At 41.4% G+C, this 17,066-nt stretch overlaps 1 protein-coding gene across 1 annotated transcript in view; it reads left to right on the top strand.

The window, feature by feature from the left end:
* Positions 1-17,066, top strand: part of MAP3K9 (mitogen-activated protein kinase kinase kinase 9) — a 145,476-nt gene that overhangs the window by 96,467 nt on the left and 31,943 nt on the right. Inside the window, exons 4-5 of the mRNA XM_073609467.1 lie at positions 12,206-12,354; positions 16,108-16,283. Coding sequence (XP_073465568.1) covers positions 12,206-12,354; positions 16,108-16,283 — 325 coding nt within the window. The remainder of the gene's footprint in view (positions 1-12,205; positions 12,355-16,107; positions 16,284-17,066) is intronic.

Raw genomic sequence — 17,066 nt, forward strand, 5'->3', positions numbered from 1 at the left:
TTCATGTTATTGGGTCCCTGAATAGGACTTGGCTTGAAAATGAAACTGCAGAATTATTATTATTATTTTTTTTTTTTTGGGCAAGAGAAGATTCTGCAATGCAGTTATTGCAGGATAATGGGCAAATCCATCATTGCTAACCATTTATAATATACAATCCCAATTTCAGAAAAAGTTGGAATGCTGTGTAAAATCTACATAAGCACAAAGCAGGAGGTAGAGAGTGGCCGCAGTCAGCTGCATCTGTCGGCCGTTGTCTCCGTACCCCATGCAAGGGAAAATACGCCCCTGGAGGGAGGGGGGGGACTATTGCCGTACTAGATAGAGTCAAGTATTCAGTACAAAACAGTAGAGGAGGAAATAATATAAAAAAATTTCATTTTAATAGAAAACATGGTTAAAAGATTATGACAGTGTCACATACAGTTGTAATTAAAAACGGAAGCAGTAAGTACAACCAATTGGATTACAACCCATAGTGATAGTGGACACAGATAGAGCTTGGATTCTCGACCGGTTTCGCGGTTTTAACCGCTTCCTCAGGAGAGCAGAATCTGTGATACAACATACAATAATTATAACAAATACAAAACACAAGGGATATATGTTATCGATGCAGCAAAATATATTAAACACTACTTTAAACATTTACATACAATTTAAGTAGAAAAAAGGATGAGCTCACCCGTTCAGTAATTCTCTGTGGGTGTACAAGGCCCCAAGTGGTTCCCCCTGTGGCGGACACAGGGGATAACAGACAGCCTCTAAATAAGTGAATTTTAGATAAAATTATATAAAGAATATAACCTAAGGGATCAATCAAAAGGAAGGATGGAGTAGGGGGGTGCCAGAAGTGTGCCTCTACAGTAAAAACCAGTGTGCAAGGAAAGAACCAAGAAAACAGTGAAGGTGAGTGGTAGTGGGGAAGATAGAGGGGGGGGAACGGGGGGGGGGGAGGAAGGAGGGGAGGGGGGGGGGAGGAAAGGGAGTAAGGTCAAGGGAGGGAGAGGCCACTAGTATAGAGTATAGGAAGAAAAGACTAAGTTAAGAGGAGTTGTACACAGGGATAAGGAGCTGGCACTCACCCCTAGTGTACTAATTTATTGTAGACACATAGGCTGGAGTGATTGAGGACCATATGGTAAAGGATCATGTAGCGAATACAAAGGAGTCGCCAGTCGCTGTTGGGATGGCACTACAAGCCCCTCCTCCCCTCCACACACAGATGGGCTAGAGATGTATACAAGAGGAGGTCACAGCCAAAGCTGCAATCAAAAATAGTAATGAATTACCATAACACAAGAGTCATATAAAAAGATAGCCCAACAGTCAAGAAAAGCCATCCAGAAAGGGTTAAAGTTGCAGGTTAAAGATAGTATGGAGAGGCAGGAGTATCAGAAAGGCACTCCAGCATCACAGCAGGCGATCACACAGGGAGCGCCGCACAAGCAAGACACATAAGGGGATTCCAGATTCAACAGAGGTACAGGTAGAAAGGAAGATCTGCCTGAGAGCTGGGGAGATAGGGGGGGGGGGGGGGCAGCGGCAGCACTTACCCACAGCGGTGTTCCTCAATTAGTACAGCGTCAAGAAGCTGTAAGCTCACATAGCGGAGGGGGGAAAAAACGAACCAAGGAGGATAGTTCAAGGAAGGATGGGGGAAAAGGCCACAAAAGGACCTCATAGGAAAGCCCTATAGGACACAGATTCATTTAAACCAGGAGGAATGGTGGCGTTGAGTCGCTCAATCCACAGGGATTCTCTCTGGAGTATCGAGCGATCCCAATCGCCACCCCTGGGATTAGGTTGGACAACCTCCAGTACAAAAAATTTAACCACGGAATTGTCGAATCTATGATGTAGACCAATGTGTCGGCCAATAGTTGTTAATTTACCATTTTCCGAGTCGTATAAGTGATCACCGATTCTCTGCCTAAGTTCCCTGATTGTTTTGCCCACGTAGAAGGCTTTGCATACGCAGTTCATAAGGTAAACCACCCCTCTTGTACTGCAGTCGGCGAAGGTCCGTGGGACCAAAATCTCGCCGTTAGGTAAAACCACAGTTCGACTTTCATGGATCCAAGGGCACCGGGGATATTCCCCACACTGGAAGGTGCCGTTGGGGCCACTCCTAGTAGATTTAGTGGGGTTATAGTGGCTGGCCGTTAATCGGTCACGTAGTGATCGCGCTCTGCGGAAGACCACTTCCGGTGTATGTCTGATGTATTTGGTTAGTACGTGATGATCAGTTAAGAGGTGCCAATGTTTGGTTAGAATGTTACGAAGTATATTGTGGTGTGCAGAGTAGGTCGTGATGAGTCTTACAGTTTCTAAGGGGGGAGGTTTGTTACCTTTAAATAATAAAGAAGTCCGTGGGCGTGATAGGGACTTATTGAATGCTTTACGCAAATTGGTGGAAGAATAGCCTCGTCGTAAGAGGCGTTCGCGTAGTGCTTTAGCCTGGCTAATGAAGTCACTGTGATGTGTACAATTCCTACGTAACCGTAAGTATTGGGCATAAGGGATGCTCCGTACCAAGGGGTTAGGGTGGGCACTGGTGGCAAATAACAAAGTGTTACCAGCCGTGGGTTTCCTATAAAGGTCGGTGCCTAGCGTTCCGTCAGGTTGTTTGATGATCAATAAATCTAGGAAGGGGATTTGCTCAGTCTCGATTTTGAAAGTAAATTTGAGATTTAAGTCATTGTTGTCCAGTTGACGCAAAAATTGTAGAAGTTTGTCTCTGGAGCCCGTCCATACCATAAAAAGGTCATCAATAAAGCGATACCATAAAAGGATATCGTCTAGGAATTCTGTATATTGGTCATGGGCATGGATAAGTCGCTCCCAACCGCCTAGGTATAAATTTGCATATGCTGGGGCACACGAAGTCCCCATTGCAACACCCTGTATTTGTAAAAATAATTAATTGTTGAAAGTAAAATAGTTTTTAGTCAGTATAAAGTGCAATAGTGTCAGTATGAACTGATTCAAAGGCCAAGTAGTTGTATCTTGTTCGGCTAAGAAGGAACCAGCCATCCGCACGCCCTGCTCGTGGGGGATACTGGAGTAAAGAGCCTCAATATCAACAGCCACGAGCAGGGCGTCCGGAGGGATCTGGATTCCCTCAAGGTGTTGCAAAAGGTCGGTGGTGTCCCTAATATAGGACGGGAGGCTACGGACGTGGGGCATTAGAAAAGCGTCAACAAATTTGCTTGCGTTGTCTGTTAGGGAGCCTATCCCAGACACTATGGGCCTTCCCGGTGGGATACGCGCGGCTTTGTGGGTCTTGGGTAGGGAATAGAAAGTGGGGGTGCAGGGAAATTTAGGGACCAGGAACTCCAAGGTGTCTTTGTCAATGAGGCCTATGATGTAGGCCTCAGTGCAAAGAGCCCGGAGTTCCTGTGCAAAGGAGGATACATGAGTAGCAGGGATGGGTCTATACCAATGTTTGTTACTGAGGATAGCAAGGCACATAGATTCGTATTGATGATTGGTCAATATTGCCACCCTTGTCTGATTGTTTGATCATGACATTAGAGCGTTGCTGCAAAGACCGAAGGGCTCGGATCTGCCTAGAATCAAGGTTTGAGGGGAAGTCGGGCCATTTTTGTTTCTTGAGGTCACTGATAGTAGCTCGCAGGAAAGCCCATATCTCAGGGCAGGTATTGAGATCAGGGAATCTCCGGGATCGTAAACGGAAGGACTTAGGTAAAGGAATGTGTTTAGGGGTAGCTGGAAGACCTGATGTATTAGATGCAGGGAGGGTAAATGGCATTAACCCTGTTGCAGGTTCATTTGGAGGGACAATGTCGGGGGTCCCACAATCTTGTGAGGACGCGGGGTCTCCAGTGTCGCCCTCATCGAATAAGAGCATCAGGTCGCGGAGTGCCCTAAACTCCTCCATAGAGAAGCCTTTGGTGCGCTCCGCGAGCTCATGCTCCAGTCCTAAGTTAACACGATCCTTATCGTAAATAAATCTGAATGTAAGATTGCGTGCAAAAAGATATAAATCTTTAATTGTTTCAGTGACCTTCAGTGGATCAAGAGGACAAAAGCCCAGACCTAACTGTAGCAACGAGATTTCCTCGCTGCTAAAGGTATAAGGGGTAAGGTTTATGATGTTACGATCGGTGTGGTCTGGAGAGGAGGGTTTGTTTGGGACAGTGGGGGTGAGTGCCAGCTCCTTATCCCTGTGTGCAACTCCTCTTAACTTAGTCTTTTCTTCCTATACTCTATACTAGTGGCCTCTCCCTCCCTTGACCTTACTCCCTTTCCTCCCCCCCCCCTCCCCTCCTTCCCTCTTTCCTCCTCCCCCCCCCCCCTTCCCCCCCCTCCCTCCCCCCCCCCTCCTTCCCCTCTATCTTCCCCACTACCACTCACCTTCACTGTTTTCTTGGTTCTTTCCTTGCACACTGGTTTTTACTGTAGAGGCACACTTCTGGCACCCCCCTATTCCATCCTTCCTTTTGATTGATCCCTTAGGTTATATTCTTTATATAATTTTATCTAAAATTCACTTATTTAGAGGCTGTCTGTTATCCCCTGTGTCCGCCACAGGGGGAACCACTTGGGGCCTTGTACACCCACAGAGAATTACTGAACGGGTGAGCTCATCCTTTTTTCTACTTAAATTGTATGTAAATGTTTAAAGTAGTGTGTAATATATTTTGCTGCATCGATAACATATATCCCTTGTGTTTTGTATTTGTTATAATTATTGTATGTTGTACCACAGATTCTGCTCTCCTGAGGAAGCGGTTAAAACCGCGAAACCGGTCGAGAATCCAAGCTCTATCTGTGTCCACTATCACTATGGGTTGTAATCCAATTGGTTGTACTTACTGCTTCCGTTTTTAATTACAACTGTATGTGACACTGTCATAATCTTTTAACCATGTTTTCTATTAAAATGAAATTTTTTTATATTATTTCCTCCTCTACTGTTTTGTACTGAATACTTGACTCTATCTAGTACCGCAATAGTCCCCCCCTCCCTCCAGGGGCGTATTTTCCCTTGCATGGGGTACTGAGACAACGGCCGACAGATGCAGCTGACTGCGGCCACTCTCTACCTCCTGCTTTGTGCTTTTGTAATAGACATTTGGGATGATGGTACTTTTATTGGGTATTGTATCTCTTTGATCTAGACGCTATTTCTTTACAATAAAATCTACATAAAAACGGACGCTGAGGAACATTATTCTAAAATTGTTCTCATAGTTTCATAAACCCATATTTTATTCACAGTAGAAAAAAGAAAAACTGTCAAATGTTTAAAATGAACCACTTTAAGAAAAAATAAGGTCATTTAAAAAATGATGGCAGCTACACATCTCAAAAAAGTTGGGGCAGGGCAACAAAAAGCTGGCAAAGTGGTACTAACAAGGAAGAGCTGTAAGAACATTTTGCTACTAATTAAAAAGAAATTGAACACCCAACTAGACCATAAAGGTTGCCAACATCCCTAAAATTGAAGATAGCAAAATTACCCCCAAAGGAATGGGACTTTAACGGCAACACAAAATAAAAAGTAAAATCATTTATTACAAATTTTATACAATATATCAAACATTATACATCAATATCAGTATTACAAATTCATTAAGAACAATGGCATCGATGGTAATGATAATCCAGAGGGCCCAACGCGTTTCGGGACTGTACAAAATATCCCTTCATCAGGGATGGGTCATGGAATCGAATCATACTGTATAATGAAATCAAATTTTAAACAAATTAAGTAACATAATATATACTTCGGTCTGAGGAATAGCTTAAATTGAAGAGCACACAGTGTAGTAATTACATAAGGGGACATACCCAGCGAAGGTCACCATGAAAATCTCACTGCTGGAACGATATTGGCAACTGTATCATATATCCACCGCCCCAAGATCTAGAAGATAATGGGGTGGGTCGTTGGCCTCGCCTGTCCACATTGATCCACCCAAATGCAGTGATCAAAGAAGATCCCAAAGGGAGACTAATGTGTGAAAACTACCATAGTCGGTTGGTTGGATAGAGAATCTATAAAAATATATACACAGAAGGATACTAAGTAACTAAGTAGTAATATAATCAAATAATAAACCAAGGCTTCAAGCAAGATATTTTGCACCATGAACCATCTCATACCTCCATATAGTCCAAACAAAAATGGACATAGAGTTGTAACAATTTATAGGAAAAGGGAGACTGAGTAGATAGCTCTCCCAAATGGATCTGGTAGATACACCTCTATTCGATAGGCAGTAATCTATGGAAAAACAACAAAAGAAATTACAAAGTAAATAGTGAGGATATGTAAACAAGGGGGAGGTATCACAATGCACCACGCATAAGGCCAAAACCCAACTTAGAAAAGGAGCATGAGGTCAGACAAGAATAGTACTTAACAAAGCTTTGCCGTAGCACATCGAGTGTCGCAGTGACAGCAAACCGCATCATGCGTGGATTTAAATACATTCACAGCGATGACGTCAAAAGCGGCGTCGCTAAGTGACCAGCGTCGCAGCGTCATGACGTAACCGTGACATACACAACCACAGCGGCCGGAGTGTTCCAATTCTCGAATGTGCACATGCAAAAGGACAAATAGGGAGATGGCATGACCTGGTTGCGTAGCAACCAAGCCACAGTAAATTATAAGCGTGAGCGAAAATGAGGGCACACGTCTCAGACCCATGGCTAAAAAAAGATCACGCAGGGGGGATCCTGAGCCACCACTGCAAGACACCCCCTGGGGGACAGCACATCAAAGATAAGCCGCACGAAGCGGCGCCCTGCAGTGGAAGCCCACCGACGCATGTAGGCAGCCAAGTGGGGCAAGAAAAAGGCGAGCACACCCAAGGTACCCTGGCAGCATAGTTGCCCCCAATCTGGCTGCAAATAAAGGGCCCCCCAGGGGATAACCTCCGGGGGGCCCCCGTGCGCCGGGTGGGACAGGGGGGGTCAACGTAGAGATGTCATATGACCCAAAACAGCTACCAATGGACCAAACGGGGAGACCTCTGGAACTAAGGGACTAGGTAGGGGTGAAACATGAAATAACCAGATTGAGATCAATCAAAGATCCATAAAATTACAAACATATGACATAATGAGAGATAAATATATAACGAATACCCCGGAGCAGATATCAAAATTGAAATATAGAAAATGGGAGAAGGAATGAACAGGTAAAAAAGAGAGGAACACATACAGCAGAAAGAAATGTTTCAATCCTTCTCACATCCGCCCGATGAAAAACCTTCCAGGAAAGGTCTATAACTTAATAAATCATTGAGCCCAAGGGGTATGGTTGCCCCAAGGTCCGCAATCCAGCGGATCTCATGTTGCAGGAGGGCCTTGTTCCAATCCCCACCCCTCGGGCTCGGATGGACCCTATCCAAAATCAGAAACTCAATCCTGGGAAATTTACCCTGATGTTTGTCGATGACATACCTTTCCAGAGGGAGCTCAGGGTTTGCCTTTTTCATTGATGTTATGTGTCTAGAGGCTCGTAGCTGAAATTTAAGTTTAGTCTTGCCCACATAAAATTGTTGACATTGGCAAGTGAGCAGATACACCACCCCCTCGGTTTTGCAGTTGAAGAAATGGTTGGGTTTATAGGGTCGTCCATTCGGGAGTATAATATTTTGTCAGGTGTTCATATACTGGCATATAGGACACCCCCCACATGTAAATGTGCCCAGTCTCATACATGGATCCTTCTAAAATTCACCCACAAATTCACTTTGAACCAATTGGTCCTTAAGTGAAATTGCGCGTCGGTAGGTAATTGCAGGGCTTTATGTAATTACTACACTGTGTGCTCTTCAATTTAAGCTATTCCTCAGACCGATGTATATATTATGTTACTTAATTTGTTGAAAATTCGATTTCATTATATAGTATGATTCGATTTCATGACCCGCCCCTGATGAAGGGATATTTTGTACAGTCCCGAAACACGTTCGGCCCTCTGGATTGTCATTACCACCGATGCCATTGTTTTTAATGAATTTGTAATACTGATATTGATGTATAATGCTTGATATATTGTATAAAATTTGTAATATATGATTTTACTTTTTATTTTGTGTTGCAGTTAAAGTCCCATTCCTTTGGGGGTAATTTTGCTTTCTTTTGCTACTAATTAGGTTTATTGGCAACAGGTCAGTAACATGACTGGGTATGAAAAGACTATCTTAGAGAATCGGTGTGTCTCAGAAGTAATGATGGGCAGAGGTTCACCAATCCTGTGAAAAGCTGCGTCTAAAAAATTGTTGAATGATTTCAGAAAAATGTTCCTCAGCGTGAAATTGCAGGGACTTTAAATATATCATCTACAGTATATAATATCAAAAATGTGGGTTTATGAGATTTGCAATCTGTTTATGTAGATTTTACACCGTGTCCCAATTTTTTTGGAATTGCAGTTGTACGAACAGAAATGCGTAGAGCTAATTTAACTAGATTAAAGGCCAAGTCCACCTTTTACAAAAAAGAAATAAATGCACCAACATTTGCACAAATGAAAGTATTACACCTACAGTGAGATGCACAGACTCCTGCAGATTCTTCCTTCAGCTCCATGTCCGCGAGTAACAGTCTTTCAGTTACAGAACTGGAGGAGGTATCTGGAGGTATCTGTGGACTATGAATGTAGTAGTCACCGCATCTGCCCATAACTGCCAGTCTGTCACTGTAAATGAATGATGTAGCTATGCGGGTGAAGCAACGCACAGCTGCACAAAATTCAAAGCTGATAGCTGTCTCTGAGGAGAAGAACCAGCGCTGTCAGAGGAGGGTCAGTTTGGTGGTGGGGTAGGGGTGGTCACCTTGGCACCATGATGCATGTTACACCCTAAATATGGATCTAACATGTACCAAACTCTAAAGCCAGTTGCACACAGGCGTAATAATTTACTGATGTTTACTCAGGAACTTGTTGACAGGGTGTCCGGTCCGTGAATAAAAGAACTGTGTAAAGACCTGAATAATAAGTATAGGGGAGTAAAGGTGCATAAGTGTATAGACTAGCACAATTCTTCTTCGTTGCCAGTGTTGTAATATACTCATTTATACTCGAATAAACATGCTTATAGACTAGTAAACAAGCGTATGTGAGTAAATTACTGCACTCAAATGTAAAATTTTCTATTTTTGTTTTACTGCTCTGTACTCCAATGCTGTATTACTGATCTTTACTTAGCTGGTAAAGTGTGAATGGTCCTGAAGAAAACAATGCATCTTATTTCAATTCAATAAAAAACATGGCGTTTTTTTACTCCTGTGTGCAAGAAACTTAAAAGTGAAGTTGGCCTTTAACTCCCCAAACTAGGTTTAGATTAGCTGTCACAATACTGGGAGATTGAATGTTCTTAGGAGAGGAAGTCGGACAACAATAAAAATCCTAATCGCACAGTACAGGACACAGGTTTAATGTTCGTATACCCAGGGTTATAGGCTTCTACCTTCAGGTGATTGAAAACTTCTAATGCTTTTGGACACACCCTCTGGGCGTACCCCTATAACCCTGCCCTACTCTGTAAGACCCTTGGTTTTTTGCTAGCACCCCTAGGTGATGGACCTCTTCTCTGCTATGAAACAGTTTCTATTCTTAACTAATTCTTATTTACTGTGACTTCTTCAATCAACTCTTCAATGCCTTGTACTATAGCAATAGAAGCAATGCACCCGGATTGGTGTATCCTTGGGGCACTGTGGGAATGCAGCAAAGTGTAACGAGCGTAGTTAGCTACAGGGTGCTATACAGAACCTGAAGACCCTTTTAAGGGTATTCCCACCATTACGAGCAAAGCCAGGTCCCATACATGGACCAGTGACATGTAAAGGAAAGACAGGTTCATGCCATTGGACCGATACTGTGGCCTTTATTACAAGTATGAGACTTAATAGTTCTACTGTAGTACACTTATATTAAGTGTTTCCTGAATGATATTCATTTTTACATAAAAACTGTGAGGAAACCAGAATGTGTTTGACTTCACTTAAGTGTTTCAAACTTGACAGTAAAAATTCCACCATTTAGAGCTTAGTCTTGGATGGATGACTAGGTGCTAAATCACACCACAGGTTGTTCTATTACCACCACTTCTGGCCAGAGCCCCTATATGGTACACAGGCACTTCCTTCTGCCCTTTTGCCATAAGGACTTTGCTACTGGATAGTTATCTCCTTGGTTGCTGTGTACTTATCTAATATGGATGGACTTAACCCATATCCACACCCTACTCTGAGAACCCCGCAGGGGAATCCCTTCACTGAGGGCAATGGCAGAAACCACTCAGACTACTCAGAGTGACAATATTTCTCTTGCACCAGAGCAGGACCCTATTTTACCACATGTTCTGTCTCTATCTCAGGCTTGCAACCCAGTGGCTTACCTGACCAAGGCAGATTGTTCTGCCTTGGTCAGGTAGGCCATTTCTTACCATTCATGCCATTTCCATGGCACCTACAGTTAAGCCTTTTTCTAAGCTTAAATACCACTTTTAAGAGAGGTTTCAGTTTTGCTTATTTTATTTCAGAAACCCTTTGGCTTCACTTCACCTTTTTAACCCTTTCCATGTCAGAGCCATTTTTGTGCACATTTTTAAAAAATGTTATGCCTGAAGATTACATAAAACCACATTATATATTTTCTGAAATTAGACACCCTAGAGAATAAAATAGTGGTAGTTCCAATTTTTTTTACGTCACACAATGTTAGCGCAATGGTTTAAGAAATACAACATTTCTGAAGAAATACACTAAAGTTAATTTTGGGGCGAACAAATGCATTTAATTTACCATTTTTTTTTTTTTTTTTAATAAAATAGAAAAGACGAGGTTGTGCTGCTTAAATTGATACCCAACAGCCTTAAAATTGCGTGTGTCCGTGAAACAGCGACAAACTTCAGCACCCTATATTTTCCTTAGGCAATGTTTTAAAAGCCCCTACAGGTCACCAGTTTAGAGTTGCTCAGAATATCTGGTGCTAGAATTATTGCTCTCACTCCAGCGTGTGCTGCAATTATATATTCTGTAGTACAATGAATGTTTTTGTGCATAGGCACACTCAACACATGCACTACAATTTTTTTGGGAGGGATTTTAAATGCTTAGGTGTAGCTTACATTTTTTATTTCTTTTTTTCCATCACATAGGGGACCTTACTCCAGTGAATCTAATTCAGTGCAGATCACACTGAAAATAGGCAACTGGATGTGACGTGTCAGTCATGTGGGGGGGGTGTCTGTTACTTTGGGTGTTGGAAGCAATTGGATGGTTGCACAACTGCTGGATTGCTTTTGTCTGATATACAAAAAACCTCCCGCTGTCAGGTCTGCACCATGTACAGACCTAGCATTAAAAGGTTTAAAAATTGTATTCAACATGTATCCTGGGCCAGGCCCCCATTACAGCACCCTGTGCTTCCTTGGGATCTCAATATGATTCTCTCTGCTGTGCAGAAACCACCCTTTGAACACATTAGGGAACATCCGTTGGGTGCTCTCTCCAGAAAAGTGGCTTACTTGATAGCTATTACTTCTGTCAGATGTGTTTCACAATTAGCAACTCACTTGTAAGGATCCCTTCCTGATTCTCCACTGAGTTTTCTCAAAATAAAGCTTCTCTTGCCCAGCTTTGTTCACACTTTCTCCAAGTTCTACTATGTGAATGCCCAGGCTTCTGTAAATGTAGGCTTTCAAACGCATAGATAAAAGGCATTTTGACTTGCCTGCAAACTCCATTTTTCGGAGTACAGTACAGGGCACAGGCCAACCACCTCTCTGTTGCTGTTACTCTGCATTGCTTGCTATAAAAACAGTGTGGGGTAGAGTATAGGGGGCATGTCCAAAAGCTTTAACAGTGTGCAAACATGTGAAGATAGCAGCCGATAACCCAGGGTCTATAAATATCAAGCCTGGGTCTTGTGTCTGTCAGAGGCTCTAATCCATACCCATAATTTAAAAAATGAAATAAAATGATTTGGTTGACTATAAGGAAAATGGAACAGATGACATTGAATGTAAGATAATTATAAACTTGACTTTTGTGTTTTAATCAAGCCATTTTTTTAATCTTCTTACAACGTTGGTGGTCAATTATGGGGGGGGGGGGGGGGGGCTGGGCATAACAGACATAATTGGTGTGTTTATCTGAGCTACTATATGACTTAACATGTTAATCATTTTGTCTTTTCATTAAATTTTAGCTACGGCGTGCTGTTGTGGGAGCTGTTGACTGGGGAAGTACCATTCCGAGGCATTGATGGCTTGGCAGTGGCCTATGGTGTTGCTATGAATAAGCTCTCTCTTCCAATTCCATCAACCTGCCCAGAACCATTTGCCAGGCTAATGGAAGGTAAAAAATAACCATATGTAGAAATGCCAAAATAAAAAAAAGGAAAATAAAACCTGTAATTTTTAAATCATTTGTAGTTGATCGTTATGGGCAGAATCTACTTACGCGACACTTTAATATGCAAACTTAATGAAAATGCAGCCAAAACAAAGTGGTGGTGTTTGCTTACATTTTCTCACCTGCAGTATAAAAATGTTAGATTATGCATGCTGTGGGTATCATATTTTATTGCATTCCAGTTTATTAACATGCTAGTGAGTATTGCAGCCAGCAAGGAAAAAAACGTCAATAGCATTGATATGTAAAGGTACATGAGACACCAACTTATTACAAGGGCAGTATGTTTTGAAAACAAAAATCTTTTTAGTAATCCTTTTAATGATCATTGCTGTCTGTCATTCCTAAGCCCCTTTATTCTGAAACGCCCAGTATGATTAAACATAGTTTCTTCTACATACATAGAAACTATTGATATAATGTTGTTTTTTTGGGGGAGGTTTGTGAGCTTTTTTTAAATTTTTTTATTGTATTTAATTTTATTTATATATATATATATATATATATATATATATATATATATATATATATATACTTGCATACAGAAAAGGGATATACAGTACATGAGGGAAAATAGACTAAGGATAGGTTCACACTTGCCTGGCTCCAAAGTTGCCCGACTTTAAGTGCAACTTTGGAGTCTGACTTTGATACAACTTTGAGGTGACTTTTACACTCTGTGGCATTGAAGTCGTATCAAAGTCTGACCAAAGTAGTGCAGGAACCTTTTTTAAAGCCAGGCAGACTTGTGTAGTATCAGTTAAGATGTCTCTCATAGGGAAATATTGAATTTCACATGGCATCCAACTTGGGGTCTCACAAGTCGGATCCTATGCCACATAGTGTGAACCGAGCCTAAGAGGGCGACCAAAATCTCTACTTTTTTTTCAACTTTGCCCACTCTCAGATGCTCCCTTCTTCAATACCAGTTAATCCTTAACCCCTTTATACCTCTCTGTATTATACCTTGTACTTATACATTCGATCCACGATTAGCCTACTGTCCTATCCTAACACACCCCTACCTTTTAAGATCCAAATATGAATATCTTCTTCCTGGCCACCTCACTGTCCATGTTGTTTAAAAAATCAAGCCAATTATACATAGTGCTACCGTACTATATTTTATGCCCCTTAAACTCCCTTTTCAGGCTGCTAAATGGCGGAGCCACTGTCTGCCATTTAATGACGGCTGTTATATGGCTTGGGATACTGCAATGGTGAGCTCCCTGCTCTATTTTATTTTTTCAACCAGGAGGTTCTAGGTGTTTTTGCCTGCCTTTTGTATATTGCATCTCCTCCTGTTCTTTTCTCTATAATAAAAAAAGCATTATTAATCCAAAAGTCTGTCTAGAACAGTACATATAAATAGTCTATAGACTGGTGAAAACATACCTCCCCTTGCTCTAAGCTCTATTGAGCCCATGGTAAGACAACATTCCACTCTTGCATTAACTTTTCAAGTTATTGCACAAGATAAGATTGCTAACAAAAGCTACCAGTCTCCATGTCCATTCGCCTATAGAAGGGTACCACTCCTTTCCACCCAGTAGTTCTGAATTGAAACTCCTGTTGTCCACAAACCAGTTCATGGTAGATTCTAGGCTCTGGAGTCTGGAAAATCCCAGTGATACAGCCATTAAAGGAAGCTCCAAATTCACCATTTACCCAAACCTCGGGAGATGACAAATACCACTGCTCTGTGGTTGCATATATAGCTCCCTAAATTATGACCTATTCTGCTTCTACCACTTATTAAATTAATCCTCAACTGATTACTCTTCACCATACCTGAGGCCAATGAGAGAGGCCTACAGATTTTTATGGTCAATAAGAGACAGAGAACAGCTTCCAAATTTTTTAGGGGGTACGGTTACCTCAAGTGCTCTAAAAAAAAAGGGATAAGTGGGCGCCAACAAACAATACTAATAATGTGCAGCTGCCCTTTTTAAGTGTAAAATGCACCAGTAAATTACAAAACAATATAAAGTAAGGCGCTACTTTTGCTTGGTGCTTCGATGACGCTTTGGTGGGGCTTTGGTGGGGCTTCGGTGGGGCTTCAATGAGGCTTCGGTGGGGCTTCAATGAGGCTTCGGTGGGGCTTCAATGAGGCTTCGGTGGGGCTTCGATGGGGCTTCGGTGAGGCTTTGTGGGGCTTCGATGAGGCTTTGGTGGGGCTTCAAGCGAGCTTTGCCATAGACTTCTATGGAGGCTTTGAAGACGTTTTGAAGCACCACTAAAGCTACATGGGGTATAATTTTTGAAGCGAAGCTGAAACAAAGCAAAATCAAGGTGTAAACAGAACTGTAAGCTACCCATTTTATTTAGTGACAGGCGCTTTGACTGGCATTGAGAGAGCTTTAACAATGCGTGTCCGAAGCCATGTTTTGAAGCAAGTGTAAACTAGCCCTTAGGGCTCATTTACACTTGCTTTGGCTTCAACACACTTTAACTGCTAGTTTACACTTGCTTTAAAACAAGGCTTCGGACAGGCTTTGTTAAAGCTAAAAGAATGCTAGTCAAAGCCCTGGCAATAAATAAAATGGTTAGCTTACAGTCCTGTTTACACCTGCTTTTGCTTTGCTTTGCTTCAGGTTCGCTTAAAAAATTATACCCCATGTAGCTTCAGTGGCGCTTCAAAGTGTCTTCAAAGACTCCATAGAAGTCTATGGCAAAGCTTGCTTGAAGCCTCACCGAAGCTCCACCGAAGCCTCACTGAAGCACCAAGCAAAAGCAAGGTGTAAACAGGAATGTAAGCTAACCATTTTATTTAGCGACAGGGGCTTTCACTGGATTCAGAGAGCTTTAACAAAGCATGTCCAAAACCATGTTTTGAAACAAGTGTAAACTAGCCCATATATTATTTTGTGGTACAGTTCCCTCGACTAGCCCATATATTATTTTGTAAACTAGCCCATATATTATTTTGTGGTACAGTTCCCTCGACTCTACATAAGATGTTTCTGCAAACTCCCACCTTGTGCCAAAATTCAACAGGGAGAGTGAAAACCTTTTAATAGTGGCTAGCAGGTATGCAGATCCAGAATCTCAAGTACTGAGATCTCTCAGAGTCAGAGATTTAAAATACATTTTAAGATGTTTTAACTTCAAAACCTGTTAAAAAAAAAACTAATAATTTTTGGATGGACTGATGATTGAAGGGTCCAATAACCAAGATGTTTTTTAGAGAGTTTATTGGTTACCAATTAAAGTATAACGAAAGGCAGAACTTTTTTTTTTTAATTTTGGATAGAGCGGACAGAGATTAGAACACCTGTCAGGGCTTATCTTTTAATTTTGCTCTTTCCAAAATTAAAAAAAAAAAGTTTTGCCTATAGTTTTACTTTAAGGTGATAATGGAAATATACTTAAAAACCATAAAGGTTTCATACGGTTTCTAATCCCAACAATTGTCCTAGTGCATGTCTCTGTTGGTTTCCTTTTTATCCTAAAATTACTGATAAGGGGTTACTGTCATGGAGTTGTGATGTACTTTGGGCATTAGAATAAATAAATGAGATATATATATATATATATATATATATATATATATATATATATATATATATATATATATATATATATATATATCATTTATTATCTTTAGTATTGGGTATAAACCATGATTAGTACAATTTTGTATCAGCTGAACATCCCTTTTTTTTTTTTTTTTTTTTTTTTTTCTTTTCTTTTCAGATTGTTGGAACCCTGACCCCCACTGTCGCCCCTCATTTACCAACATCCTGTTCCAGCTAATCACTATAGAGGAATCTGACTTCTTTGAGATGCCCAAAGACTCATTCCATTCTTTGCAGGAGGACTGGAAGCAGGAGATCCAGGAAATGTTTGACCAGCTCAGGGCCAAAGAAAAGGTCTATTCTTAAATTTAACAGTTGTAACCCATAGTCACCCTACTCTGTAACTAATATGGAAAGTGAATATAATGGATTGGATTGTAGCTCTTTGTATCCTGTACACATTAGTTTAAAATTTTTAGATCATATCCCTAACCTGATAGTTTGGCAGTTTAAAGCGGTTTTAAAGGCAATTTGTTTTTTAATTAAAAAAAATAAACATGTTATACTCACCTGCTCAATGCAATGATAATGCCCAAAGCAGCCCCAAACCCCCTCTTCTGGGGTCCCCTGCTGGAGATTTTGGCTCTTCCTCTTCTGTGTCTGCTCTTCCCATAGCAAGTGCTTGCTATGGGTGCAGACATGCAGGCTGGGTCCCAAGCCAAGCTGTGTGCATCTATTGGCACTGCATGGCTTGAACCATGCCCTCTGCTCTTTGCTCGCAGGATTTGGCTTGGAGCCAATGGCACCTGCTGCTCTCATCAAGCTTGTGAGAACAGGGAGAGAGGAGAAAATACCATGGGGAACAGTGCTGGATTGATAAAGGATTCAGATAAGTATTTTTTTTTTTTTTGGGGGGGGGGGTGTAAGGTTACAGCAAGTGGCAAAATGTTTTTTTACCTTATCACAGTTTGAGGGGGAAAAAAAACATGTTTCCTTAACCTGATTAAAGTGGTTGTAAACTCTTACATATATTCAGTGAAGTGACTATCCTCAGATGATACACGGAGATGAAAAAAAATCCTCCTACATAAGTTGTACCTTTTTTATTTACAGTTTTCTCTTCTCTACATCCATTCA

The sequence above is a fragment of the Aquarana catesbeiana genome, linkage group LG13, assembly GCF_042186555.1.
Source record: "Aquarana catesbeiana isolate 2022-GZ linkage group LG13, ASM4218655v1, whole genome shotgun sequence".
Lineage (NCBI taxonomy): Eukaryota > Metazoa > Chordata > Amphibia > Anura > Ranidae > Aquarana > Aquarana catesbeiana.